This window comes from Bubalus kerabau, chromosome 2, assembly GCF_029407905.1.
Source record: "Bubalus kerabau isolate K-KA32 ecotype Philippines breed swamp buffalo chromosome 2, PCC_UOA_SB_1v2, whole genome shotgun sequence".
Classification (NCBI taxonomy): Eukaryota; Metazoa; Chordata; class Mammalia; order Artiodactyla; family Bovidae; genus Bubalus; species Bubalus kerabau.
In genome coordinates this window covers 115,127,946-115,142,066 of record NC_073625.1, presented here as the reverse complement: position 1 = coordinate 115,142,066, position 14,121 = coordinate 115,127,946, and the positions used below count along the sequence as shown (strand labels likewise).

General features: G+C 43.4%; 1 protein-coding gene across 16 annotated transcripts in view; it reads right to left on the bottom strand.

Moving 5' to 3' along the window:
• The window catches only part of KALRN (kalirin RhoGEF kinase), a 705,836-nt gene that overhangs the window by 396,007 nt on the left and 295,708 nt on the right, over positions 1-14,121 (bottom strand). For all 16 annotated transcript variants that reach the window (XM_055568424.1, XM_055568425.1, XM_055568444.1 and 13 more), the window contains one exon: positions 69-260. In XM_055568424.1, the coding sequence (XP_055424399.1) occupies positions 69-260 (192 nt within the window). The remainder of the gene's footprint in view (positions 1-68; positions 261-14,121) is intronic.

Below are 14,121 nucleotides of genomic sequence, written 5' to 3'. Positions count from 1 at the left end.
TCTCCCAGCCTGCCCTGTCTCTGCCCCTCCCCACCACCAGCAGCTGCAGCAGTTCCCCCTGGCCTCACCTGCTCAGCCTTCTGATGGAACACAGCAGACATGGCGAGGATGGTGCTGCGTTCATCCAGGGCAGCTGCGAAACTCTTCCACTCCTGGTCTAGCTGCGTGGAGATCTGCTTGATTTGCTGTGAAGCATAGTGGCCAGCCTCTGAGAGGCGGGAAGCCACAGACATGATGCGGTTGATGTTGACATAGGCATTCTGGGAAGCAAGGGAGAGTGGTGCTTAGTGGGGCAGGCTGAAAGGGCACCCACAGAGCACTCTGGGGTGGGGAAGGACATAGTGAAGGAGGCCACCCAAACTGAAAAGCTTGAGAGAGGCTCTATCAGCCATATTAGCATACCCATTTTAGGCCCAAAGGAGGCCTTTGTTTACATATTAAAATTTCAGCAGCTGGCAGATACAGAAACTGAGCTTTTCCATTCTGGGGACCAACACAGTTTCTGTGGTTCAGACACTAAAGAATCTGCCTGTAATGCAGGAGACCCAGCTTTGATCCCTGGGTTGGGAAGATCCTCTGAGAAGGGAATGGCTACCTACTCCAGTATTCTTGCCTAGAGAATCCCATGGACAGAGGAGCCTGGCAGGCTACAGTCCATAGGGTTGCAAAGTGTTGGACACGACTGAAGGGACTTAAAGCGGCACATGGCACATTAATACCCATGAATACAGTCACTTTACATGGACGACCTTAATAATCCTCACAATCACCTTATGAGGTCATGCATGGGGACAACATGGTACTTCCAAGAGTTTCTCGCTAGAAGCAATGGCTCAGACCAAGGCAAAAGCAAGAGGAGGAAAAGGCACCTCTCTCAACTCAGGAGATGGCTGTACCCAGGACATTACCACAGTAGGGCAGCAATGCTCAGAGAGCAAAGTACACAGGTCACAGGATAACCACACATCTTCCTACCACCAAGTGAATACTTTACTGTCCCCTGTTCCTACCCCCACCAAGGAAGCAGGTGAATAAATAAAGATAGCATGTGCTGTGCTTAGTTGCTCAGTTGTGTCTGACTCTTTGCAACCCCATGGACTGTACCCTGCCAGGCTCTTCTGTCCATGGGGATTCTCCAGGCAAGAATACCGGAGTAGGTTGTCATGCCCTCCTCCAGGAAAGATAGCATATGAAGCCACAATATCCACACTAAAAATAAGACCCGTGGAGCCCTTTCTTATCCCTATATGATTTAGGAACATTTCCCCACCTGACCTCAAAAAGGCATCTGTGAGGTTCTCCTGGCCCTGCTGACTCCGCTCACCCTGTGTTTTGTTTACATCCATTCTCGTCTTTGATTGCCAATTAAAAATTCATGACCATGTGTGTCATTCCTTACTAAGCCGGCAGAAAACTCTCCAGGAAGAAACAAGACAATAGAAAACCCACAGAAACAAAGACAGTAGTGAGCATGGTTATTTTTAACTGCTGTCTCCTATTAATTGTCTGAGGTGTCAAAACAATCAAGCAATATTGTGGCACCTGCAAGGAGCTTTTCTGACTCACACAATGTCTGTCTGAAGAAGGACTAGGGTGGCAGGTTGCTTGCACACCTTTGTTCTTTGTTACAAATCTTCTCATATGATAATACATATTCTTTAGCAACGGCATTTTCTCTTGGCTCTATTAGCTCAGCGGTAGTTCATTAATAGTGGGTAAGTTTAATGAAGGTTCTTTATTTTCTTTTCCCTCTTCCTTCATGGTCCCCACTCATCTTCATTGTCCCTGACCTCAAGCATTCTGTCCCAAATCTGAGACAGGTTTATAAAGTGGCTCTTCATTTAAAAGGTCTCTGTGAAGGTTTAAAGGGTTAAGTGAAGCACTTAAGCACAAATCCATCCTGATGTCTATGCGCAATTTCTTCCTTTAGACTGGCCTGAGACCTTTCTGATATAGCATGCTTCCTTAATAGAACTAGAATATTATTAACTATTATTATTTGAAATAACTATCCTTCAAAGATTTAGGAATCGTTATCGGTCCTGTTTTCTGAGTTAGGACATAGATTCTTCTTAAAATTAAATTCTATTTATAGAACTGACAAGAAAGACCAACTCTGAATTAGAAGGAAAGAAATGGGGAAGATGGGCATACACTCAGTTTAATAGTTCTGTCTTCTAAGGGACTAACATCTGGATTTCCCCCAAATTTCCTGGATTTGGGGCAGATTGTTTATACAGGTATGATTTCAGGAAGCACAATGAGGGAGTGGGCAAGTCAGAGGGAAGGGAGGCAAATGAAGACAGTATGTGTTCATTAATGGGTTACTGTTGTGAGCACCTGGGGGGTCCTCCTTCCTGAAAACTTTTAGAGACTGTATAGAACATACTTCCAAACATCGCAAGGGGAGATGAGGGATCTGGAGTATTAATGCACCAAGTACCATCAGTCATGGTTGAAGTTCCTCCTGGAGTTACTCCCTGGCATTTCCAGCCTGGCCTATACACAAGCCTAGCACACTCCCCAGGCCAGAGAGTGACCATGGGCAGAGAAACGTGGGAAGCTGTAATTGTATATGGGAACCAGATGTCCCTTGGGGCAGACTGAGGGGTATGAGTGGGACATTGACAGAGTCTAATAAAGCTCTCCTTCCAAACTAGGTTCAAGTTCTGCAAACCCTCCCCACCCTCATACATTTATCCAGACCTATCTAGTTTTGCTGGGTTTTCCTGTCCTGGGACAGACCTCCACATCCTCTGGCCAGATGGGAAGCAAGAACAGCAATAAAGAGCAGGGCATGGCCAGTCCCCAGGCTCTCTCGTGTGTGCCGCGTGAATGCCTGGCCCTTTCTCATCAATGCCTGTTTTATGTTCTCTCCCCACAGGAACGGGGAGACATGTTCCTGCTCACTTTCAGGAAGAACTTTCTAGCTATTAGAGATGTCGAATTGTGGCTACCACTGGAGGCTGTTAACACTTTGTCACTCATTCAAATGTTTATGGAGAGTGGGCCAGGCTCTGTGCTGGGGGCTGTGGGACATCAAAGAGGAATGAGACAGGATTTCTGTCCTCAGGGGCTCACAGCTGAGACTTAAGAGAAGTCCTCAAATAACTGTAATTTAAAGCAAAATGAAGTAAGTGTTGCGACAGAGGTAGCAGCAACTCACAGTGGGGATGCAGAGAGAAAGTGTCTGAACCACCAGCCAGGATGTTAGGAAGGGACTTCCTGCACAGAAGGGGGTGGTGAAGCTGGCGGTCCTCCAAGGCCCCCTTCAACCCTTAAGCCTGTGATCATAAATGAAAGCTAAAGACAAACAAATAGAAAAGACCATAGCTTACATTTCACATTCTAGAGACTAGCACAGTAAATGCCTTTTTGTTTCCTTATCAGTGGGCAGGGAAATGTCTTACTTAAGCTAACAAATGATTATGCCTCACACAAGTAGAGGCAGTATTCCTCACAATGGAAGGATAAATATAATGTTGACTCATGAATTTGCTCATTGTTCTTCTCCACAGCCCCTGTGCAGAACAGCAAAACACTGCAGGCAAATCACGTGGCCCAAGCTCATCATCTTCATCTCCCTGGAGCCTAGAACCCAAGACAAGTAGGCAGATAGATTCTAAACTGGAGTCACAAAACAAATGACCAGAGATGAATGGAGGAGGTCTCCCATCACTTAAAAGGACAAAGTAAGGTTAAGAATCCAAATATATAGGGTGCTTAATCGTTAGGCCAGAGAAGGCAATGGCACCCCACTCCAGTACTCTTGCCTGGAAAATCCCATGGATGGAGGAGCCTGGTAGGCTGCAGTCCATGGGGTCGCTAGAGTCGGACATGACTGAGTGACTTCACTTTCCCTTTTCACTTTCATGCATTGGAGAAGGAAATGGCAACCCACTCCAGTGTTCTTGCCTGGAGAATCCCAGGGACGGGGGAGCCTGGTGGGCTGCCGTCTCTGGGGTCGCACAGAGTCGGACACGACTGAAGCGACTTAGCAGCAGCAGCAGTTGTTAGGCACAAATGTCATGGCCTTTGGTCAACCCCTCTGTGTAGTTTTTCTGTGTTACTTGTTTATGCCTCTGTTAAAGAACATATGGGACTCACATTTGTCTTGGGAATATGGCCGGCAAGAATGGGTATTTTGAATCTTTATGGCCTTTCCATTTCCTACCAGCTGCCTCCTCCACTCTCTCTGCATGACTCTGCTGTTCTTCCCTGTCAGCCTTCAATGCCCTTTCAGCTGTAGAGTTGACCACCAGTCAAAGGCATCAAAGTTGTTAGACCAGGAGCCAGGAGTTAGATGTGAGTTCTGGTCCAGCCCTGGCACTCACTTAAGATGTCATGTGCCTCCTCTGTGCCCCAGCTTCCTCATCTGTACTATCAACTGAAGATCTGACATTCCATTTCTGAGTAAGCAGTGTTGGTGCTATATAACCAGGCCTCGAGGTATTCCCTGATTCAAGGAGAGTGTCCAGATTGAAAGTAGAGAGAACCTAGGAGGTCACAGTCTTCTTCTGTCTCATCTCAGTGCCTGGGGGGATACCTGCTAAATCTAGACTCTTTTCTATGGAGGCGGTGAGGCATACATTGAAGCAACAAGAGTAACTCAAAGCTATCAAGTATCCATGCTCAATGGGGCGGTTTTAAACAGAAGAGTAATATCTGGTTTATGCTTTCAACAAACTGCTCTGTTTGCTAAAAGGCTAGCAAGGGGATGCCTGCCTGGAGTGAGACCAAGAAGAGCAGTACAGCTCAGCCTAGGCTGTCTGCATGCCTCAGCCCCTCAGTCCAGCTCTGCTCTCTGCTCCGTCGTGTGAGATCCACGCCTGGAGCTGGGTGACCAAAGACCAGCCTCTTCACCCAAGCTGAGCTACCAAGACTAACCATGTTCTCTGACCAGAAATTTAACAATAGGACTAATAATTCTGGCTTAGTGAGTATCCTATTAAACCCTTATCTCAACACTGCCTTATCAATTTACCCCAGCCCCCACCAAGTGCTGCTATTATTATCATTATCAAAATATCGCACTGTCCAAGGTTTAAGCACCATCTACCCTGCAGAATGCAATCCACCAGCAGCCTGGTCTGCTGCACCATTCACCCCCTGCCGTCTCTCCTCAGAGCCATTCCTCTTATCGTTTTGGTCACAAACAGAAAAAAATAACTAAATTCAGCAAAATCGTGCTAACTTGAAATCCTCTCTCTATATTTACACCTTGCCCCCACTTTTGTTGCCTATAAAATTGTTTTCTCATTTCATTCCTGTAGTCAGTAACTGAAGATCAGAGGATGGACGACTGGACTCTTCTCCTGAGGTCTTGTCTCCTGCTCCGATTAACTTAAATCGATGAAACAAGTCATTCTACTGAAATTTCTATGTGGCAGAATCTTGATGAAAGTTTTCAGCCCTGCCAAAGGCTCTCACTTTGAACCTGGCCCCTGGCTCCTCTGACTGGCTACAAAACATGCAAAGTTGCTTGCAAGATAATGATAACTTTCCACATAAAAACCCAGCTAAATTTTCTCTTTAAATGTAGTCTCTTATGTGGTATACTCTGAAAGAAATACTGGTTCTTTTAGAAATAGTCATTTGATGCAAGCTATCATTTTGGTAACCCTGGGGTCTGTGTCAGGGGCTGATTATAAGAACAGATTGTTTCTGAATTCATATATTATTTGAATCCCATTCATTTCACTCCTAAAATCAGGAGTAAATTTTATATTCCTGTGGTCATAGGTCCCCACCCTGAATCATAAACTCCCTGCTGTGGGCTATATGAGATAACATAAAGCATCCAGTCAGTCTGTGCCTGGCATATAACCGATAACTCAAAGAATATCGTATCTCTTCCCACATCCAAGTGCAGCAGTTTGGGGTTAACTCTCCTCTCCAAATTAAGTGCAACTCAAATCAAAGTATTAGTAAAAAGTAAGACAAAAGAAAAATCTATCAATGATTCCAACTAGAGACAAATATTCCAATAAGCCAGAGTCCCACTGTATTTCATAGAGAGTTTGCCACAAAGTCCCCTACTATTCCTGAGAAAGAGTCCCTTGCACAAGAGCCTGTGAGGGTAAACTTCCCTCGCTGTCTGTCAGGCCACTGCCCTGAAAACCACACTTCCAGTGTTGGCAGAAGCCCTTCCCCTAGGATTCAAGGGTCTGTGGCCCTGAATTATTCATAAGCCTTTCTTTGATTCAGAAAGATTGGAGAAATCAGAGTTGGCTAGTGACTGATTCTGTGAGCCATGCCCTTTCAACCTTAAGCTGGAAAAATAGAGGTTCTTGTCTTTGGGATAGCCTTCTTAAGGTGTCTCCACTACCTTGATATGTGTGAGCCACATCCAGAGCGCCCAGAAGTGGGAATGTCCCATGTTCATACAAGGGGATAGATCCATCTCCTTATCAATGAGCATATTGCAAAAGGTGGCCAAAGCCTCTTCCCCAGCCCAGGCAAGGGAGCCTGTCACTTTGTTGTCCAGGGGCACATTTCTCATCATCACCTCCGAATGGCAGAGGGGATTTACTGAACTGTCTCATCTCTGCAAGGAATAGTCCTGGGCACAAGGCTTTCAATTCCATTCTGCTCAATGGGACTGCAGCTTTTAAACTATCATAGTGAAAATGGAAGTTGTGAACTGACAGGTCATCACAGAAGGTAAGGCCAACTACCACAGAAGGGCCACTTTCCTGAAAGGGGCTCAGTCCTCTAGACAAGCCCTGCAGATCTTGTCTCTCTGAATCCAAAAGTCCAAGGAGGGAGGCCAGGCAAACAATCAGTCAAGAGCCAGGGTACTGGGCAAAATCATTCAGGTCAAATGCAAACTGAATGCTAAATCAGAATGTGAAATACAAAATATATAAACCTCAGCTGATAAAAATATTATGCAAACCAGAGAAGCACACCCAAAGGTTACTGAATGCTATTTTGTACTAGATATGCATGGTGGGTGGGGAGAAACTTTTCTTTAGGGTCTTTTTCTGATCTTATTTCTCCTGTGTATAGAGAAGTTTTTTTTTTGTTTTTTTTTTTAAGTAATTTTGAGTATATATATATATATACAGTAATTGGCGGAAAATATTCTTAAAGCTATATAGAGGAAATATATATTATTTTATCCCCTAGTCCTTTCCCGCCCCAGTGAAGCTAATATTCAAAGCATCAAATGTCTATGAGTGATGGAGCTAAGGGGGAATTTATGTTCAACCTTCTACTTTTATCAAGCTCATTCCTTCTCCTGAGACACAAAGGTTGTTTCTAGTTCAGTATCACTGAACAAAAAGTTCAGTGCTTTTTGATCCCTCTCTATAAATAATGCTGAGGGTTGCAGTGCATTTTTAATTTTAATGCATTTGGTATTTTAAATATTACTTAGTTTTAAAAATTATTTTAATGTACCTTTAATTTTAATAGATTTGATCAAGTTACATTACATGACAGCTCTAATTATTCAAACGTCCTCACAACTTTTTACTTTGGTAAAGCATTTTTTTTGCAAGTAAAGTATAATTTATTTACAAGTAATAGGCAAGTTTTAGTGACCAAATTACACTTTAAGAAGGAAAAGAATATAAATACACTTTATTTAAAAAATTTTAGAAGCCAAGTTCATAAACAATCTAATTTTATAGTTAGAAAAAAATAATAAGACCCAGACATTTCTTGATTCTGCCTAGTAGGTGCTTAAAAATTTGTAAAATCAATTAGGTAGTATGTTCAAAGTCACAAAAAAAGAGAGGCAAATTGGGACTAGATCCAGGTCCCCTAATTCCTAGTCTGCATGACCCCTTTACTTATACTACCCTTTTCTCTTGCCCTACAGATCATTCAAAGTATTGTTTTTGTTTTTTTCACAATACTCTTAAGAGAGCCACGAGGAGATGTATTTGGATATCTTCCCAGGCAGCTTTCAGAGATTTCATGAGTAACATTCAGAATTAGTAAGAAAATAGAGATTGTGCCAAGGCAATGGAAAAAGCTGACCATCACCTCCTTTTTCCCAATTAATAATACCATATGTACTGCTTACATCTTTGCATTACCAAACCCACTTTGGGTCCTGAAACTGTTAAAGCATCAGCTTATGATTAATTACTTGAACATTACCATATAAACCTGCTGATCCCACCTCAGAACATATGGGCATCGGGATAGTTACTTACATCTGGAGTAAGAACTCTCCATGCTTTTGAAACTGTACTGCAATAGCCATGAGATGTGGTGAGCTCTAAATGAAACCTCTAACTTCTGCCTCCCTCAAGCCACAGGGTGCCCTCTAGGGGGCCTAACAGGCAGCTGATGGATGACTATCTGGTCAGGTCTGGCCAAACAGTAGGTCAAACCATGTGGAAGCCATCTGTCTCTGTCGGGCAGAGAAAGGAAAGAAGCTGGAAGAGCCCTGGTGCTCAGCAAAGATAACACTGGCCCGTGAATCCCTCAGTCTCTCTTGCCTGGCTTGCTGTAGCAATGTTTCCTCCAGCAATTGCTTTACAAACCATTAAACAGCCATGAAAACAAGTGCCTGGCCATATGTCTGAGGGCCAAGGAAGCCCAGGAGCAGATTTAAGTAAAAGAGAAAATCTCTCTCTCCTCTTTTAGTTTTGAGTGAAACTTCCTTAAAAGGGTGAGTGTCTTTGCATGAGGCATTTTTTGTGGGATTGAAATGGTAGGGAGGGATGAAATAGCTGGAATCAGATTCAGGGACACCGTAAGTAAAGAGGCTAGAAACAAAATAGCTCTTTTGAGTTGCTGCCGCTGCCAAGTCACTTCAGTTGTGTCCGACTCTGTGCGACCCCATAGATGGCAGCCCACCAGGCTCCCCCATCCCTGGGATTCTCCAGGCAAGAACACCGAAGTGGGTTGCCATTTCCTTCCCTTTTGAGTTAAGACATAGTAATTTCAGGATTCCTTTAAGGTTGGAATCAGAGACTATGAAACGTCACAGAAACACCAGTATTTTATACCCCAGGCCTTTCTCCTATATTTTCTCTTGACTACTCAGAGCTTGGTCTGAGACACCATCACAACCCAGGAACTGGTTAGAAATGCAGAATCTCAGGCCCCTTCCCAATCTTCTGAATAAGACTGCATTTTAACAAGACTGTCCCAAGTGATACGTATACACATTAAAGTTTGAGAAGCTCTGTAGACAGAACTGTGAGGAGCTGTCCTGAACAAAAGGAACTATTTCTTCTGGCACTCCCACCCTAAGAATGATAAGAGCTGAATATGTGCCAAGCATAACATCATGCCAAATGTTGTGCTTAAAATGCATGATCACATTGCATCCTTACAATGTCTGCATTCGTCAAAGGTACTATCACTATTCTCCATTTACAGACGAGGTAGTGAGGTTCTGAGAATAACTTGCCAATGATCTCACAGATAGGAAGGAAGTACAGAGCAATGGTTAGCACCAGGTGCCCGTGCTCTTTTCCACTGTGCTGGTTTACTTTACCACACACCTGAAAGCAGGTGAGCTGGCCAAAGATGTCCCGAGAGAGAGGGGAGAAATGATGAAGAGAAATTGCTCCCAAAGACCCAAAAAACTCAAATTCCAGAAAAACAGGTCTCCTGGAGAGAGAATTCAATAAGTATTTCTACTTCTCTGAAGTCTCCCCACTGGGGCCCTTGACTTGCCCTTGCAATGCCTAGAATAGCTCTGCTCCAGAATGGGCATGAGCCTGGCAGGTGGACTTTTCTTGTCCTTTCCCTCCTTGGAGGAAAAATCACAACCTGTAAATCCAAGACCAGTCACCTTGAGGAATAGGTCCCTGCCTCAACAGGACCATAGTAAAGCTCAGGATTAAGACAATTCTTTGACCCTCGATATCTTGATTTATCATTGGAGACTAAATCTGCTATCCTATTGTTTATTCAACCATTCATCCAACAATGTAAGTGGGGAACAAGACAAGCAAAACTCCTATGTTCGTGGAGCTTACATTTTGGAAGCGCCATTATTACAATAATGTAATATCTATTATATATTACCTATTTAGGTGCTATACAAAATTTAGGTGGGGCTGAGAAGTGCTACTTAAGACAGAGAAGTCAGGGGAAGCTGACCTCTGAAACTGAGGGTAAGACTGGAGCTTAGCCCTGAATGAAGTGAGAGAATGAACAGCCAGAAAGAGGCTGCAGGTAGAGGAAATAGTTGGGGCAAAGACCATGAGGCAGGAGTGACCTTGGAGCGTTCAAGAAACAACAAGTCCAGGGTGGCTGGAGCAGATGAGTAAGTGGTAGAGGATGAGACTGGAGGGGTAATGGGGGTCTAGGCCACAGAGAGCCTTATAAACCACGGTAAGGGACTTCAGCTTTTATCCTGAGAAGGACAAGAAGACATTAAAGCATTTTGAGCACAGGAGTGACATGATGTGAAGTACCTTACTTTTGGCAGGATCACTAGGGCTGTTATGTTGAAAGTGGATTGTAAGGAATCAAAGGTGGAAGCAGGGAGACCAGATAGGAGCTACTACAATAGTCCAGACAGGTAATGGCTATGGAGGTGGTAACAAGTGGCCAGATTCTGGATTATTTTGAGGGTAGAACCAAAAGGACTTGCTGATGGAAATCCTTTATGCTCTTCCTTATTTCTGGGCCTCTGGTTGCGTCACAAAATCTGAGCTCGGTTTTTTTTATTTTTTTAGCACTGCCCTTTTCTCATTTGCCTATTTAACCCAGACCTCTCAGTTCTCAAATATTCTGATTTGTAAACGTTTTGCTTGTATGTCCCTGATCCATCTCTGTCCCTCATCTGGTACTCCTGGTCGGCAACCAGCCATGTCCCAGAAGACAATATGCAGTGCTGCTCCTGCATATTATTATTATTAATACTTCATATTTGTGTCATGCTAACAGTTAAAGCCCTTTGGTGTACATTATCTGATCTGACGTGTGAGGTTTCACAGACCATTTCACGTCTTTCATTTGGCTCCAGGAAACCTCAGAGAAGACGCATGAGTCAGCTTTGGCTGAATTTCAGACAAGTTAACTCCTTGGCAGCTACAGACCTGGCAGAGAGTAGGCACTGGCTGCATGTGAGTATGTCAAAGTGTGTGGGTAAACTGAGCTACAAGGCTCAGGGGGCAAACATCCAGAGGGCAGAGCAAATATCCTGAGGGCAAGGTACATGCTGACAGAGGGCCTCTGAGAGCAGTAGATTGAAGCTAGAAAAGTGGTATCAGGGGTGTTGGGCAGAGAACCAGGAGTGAGGGGGAAGAACAAGGAAAACTGGGCCCTGGAGGGGTGAATGATCAGGAGAGAAGGCTGAACCAGGCCAGTGCCAGCCACAAGTCAGAAATTTGTGTGGTCAGTCAAGCCCTGCAGGTCAGCTGAGAGAAGCCTTCCAGGAAGAGACCCGTGCCAAGTATCTGGGCAGCAGGTGAGGGAAGCCAGCATTGTACACCAGAGTGACACTGAGTAATACAGGGTGGTTCTTTGCCTATGCCAAGGAGCTGCTCTCTGTTTCTGGTTAAAAAGGAGCCAGTCCTTAAAACATGGCTGATCAGTGGGTAAAGGAAAATGGGGCACCTGGAAAGGCTAGAGTAGGGAGCAAAGACAGGAAGCAGACAGATGCTCTTTCTCCCTGGATACTCTTGAACTTGAAGAGAAGTCCTCCTAATCGATACTTTAGAGTCTGACCTCAGGGATAGTGTCAGCTGACTTATTTTCTTAGTCCAAAGCATATTCCTTCTCCTTTGGACAATTCTAATGTCAACAATGTTTCCAAAAGCATGGATCACAAATGGATCTTGAGCACATCAGAAAATAAATCTAATCCTTCTCCTGAGTTGGAAGGAAAGGGTAACTCCATTCACAAGGCTGTTTGTGGAAATACAAACATTGCATGCTGTTCAACTGATTAGTAAGAAAAGGTCTGGTTGGAGATACATGTATTATTTTACAAGCACAGGAATCCTTAGAAGGCCTGCCCTAGGGAATCTCAGTGTTAACAGAAAACACTGGATTATATACATTCTTGCCAAAGAAGGACACATTTTAATGGCTTTACTTCCATCTTTAGGATTAGAACCTCAGAAACCAAGATGCTTGAGGTCAGGTTGAACTTAAAAGATCGAGTCCAATGCTTCCTGAACTTTATTGTGTATCACATGAGGACCCTTAGGCCTACAGGGTATTTTCTAATTTCCCTTTTTATTTTTTGCTTTGATCCATTATATACTAAAGAAAGCATTATTCAATTTCCACATATTTGATAATTCCCCAAATTCCTTCTGTTGCTGATTTTTAATTTCATTCCACTATAGTCTGAGAACATATTTTATGTTATTTTTATCCTTTTTATTTATTAAGATTTGTTTTATGGCCAATATATAGTCTTATTTTGGACATATTTCATGTGCTCTTGAGAAGAATATATAGTCTGCTGTTGTTGGGTGGAGTGTTCTATAGGTCAATTTGGTTTTTTTCTTCACTCAAGTCTACTATTTTCTCACTGATCTTCTGCTTAGTGTTCCAATCATCATTAAAAGTGGGGTATCAAAGTCTCTATTAATTTTAAATTGTATATCACCCATCATTTTTGTCAGTTTTTGCCTCATTTTGGGGTTACATGTTAGGCACATATGCTTTTAATTGTTGTATCTTCCTGATGGAGTAATTCTTTCATCAAATGTTCTGCTTTTTCCCCAGTAACATTTTTGTTTAATTTATTTTAATTGCAGGATTACTGCTTTACAATACTGCGTTGGTTTTGCCATGCATAAACATGAATCAGCTATTAGTATACATAAGTATACACATGTCCCCTCTCTCTTGAACCTCGCTCCAACCCATCCCACCCCTCAAAGTTGTCACACCACCAGGTTGAGCTCCATGAATCGTACAGCAAATTCTCACTGGCTCTCTATTTTACATATGGTGATGTATATGTTTCCATGCTATTCTCTCAATTCTTCCCCTCCTCTCCTTCCCCCACTGGGTCCATAAGTCTGTTCTCTATGTTTGTGTCTCCATTGCTGCTCTGCAAATAGGTTCATCAGTAACATCTTTCTAGATTCTATATAAACACATTAGCATACATTACTTGTTTTTTTCTTTCTGACTTAGTTCACTCTGTATAATAGGCTCTGGGTTCATCCATCTCATTCAGTTCAGTTCAGTTCAGTCGCTCAGTCATGTCCGACTCTTTGCGACCCCATGAACCGCAGCACGCCAGGCCTCCCTGTCCACCACCAACTCCTGGAGTCCACCCAAATTCATGTCCATTGAGTCGGTGATGCCATCCAACCATCTCATCCTCTGTCATCCCCTTCTCCTCCTGCCCTCAATCTTTCCCAGCATCAGGGTCTTTTCCAATGAGTCGGCTCTTTGCATCAGGTGGCCAAAATATTGGAGTTTCAGCTTCAACATCAGACCTTCCAATGAACACCCAGGACTGATCTCCTTTAGAATGGACTGGTTGGATCTCCTTGCAGTCCAAGGGACTTTAAAGAGTCTTCTCCAACACCACAGTTCAAAAGTATCAATTCTTCGGTGGCCAGCTTTCTTTATAGTGCAACTCTCACATCCATACATGACCACTGGAAAAACCATAGCCTTGACTAGATGGAACTTTGTTGGCAAAGTAATGTCTCTGCTTTTGAATATGCTATCTAGGTTGGTCATAATTTTCCTTTCAAGGAGTGTCTTTTAATTTCATGGCTGCAATCACCATCTGCAGTGATTTTGGAGCCCAGAAAAATAAAGTCAGCCACTGTTTCCACTGTTTCCCCATCTATCTGCCATGAAGTGATGGGACCGGATGCCATGATCTTCATTTTCGGAATGTTGAGCTTTAAGCCAACTTTTTCACTCTCCACTTTCATTTTCACAAAGAGGCTTTTTAGTTCCTCTTCACTTTCTGCCATAAGGGTGGTGTCATCTGCATATCTGAGGTGATTGATATATCTCCCGGCAATCTTGATTCCAGCTTGTGCTTCATCCAGCCCAGCTAAAATGCATTCCTTTTTATAGCTGAGTAATATTCCATTGTATATATGTACCACAGCTTCTTTATCTATTTATCTGTCAATGGACATCTAGATTGTTTCCATGTCCTAGTTTTTGTTTTGAAGTCTATTTAAAAGTCTGCTATTAGTATAGCCACTCTGG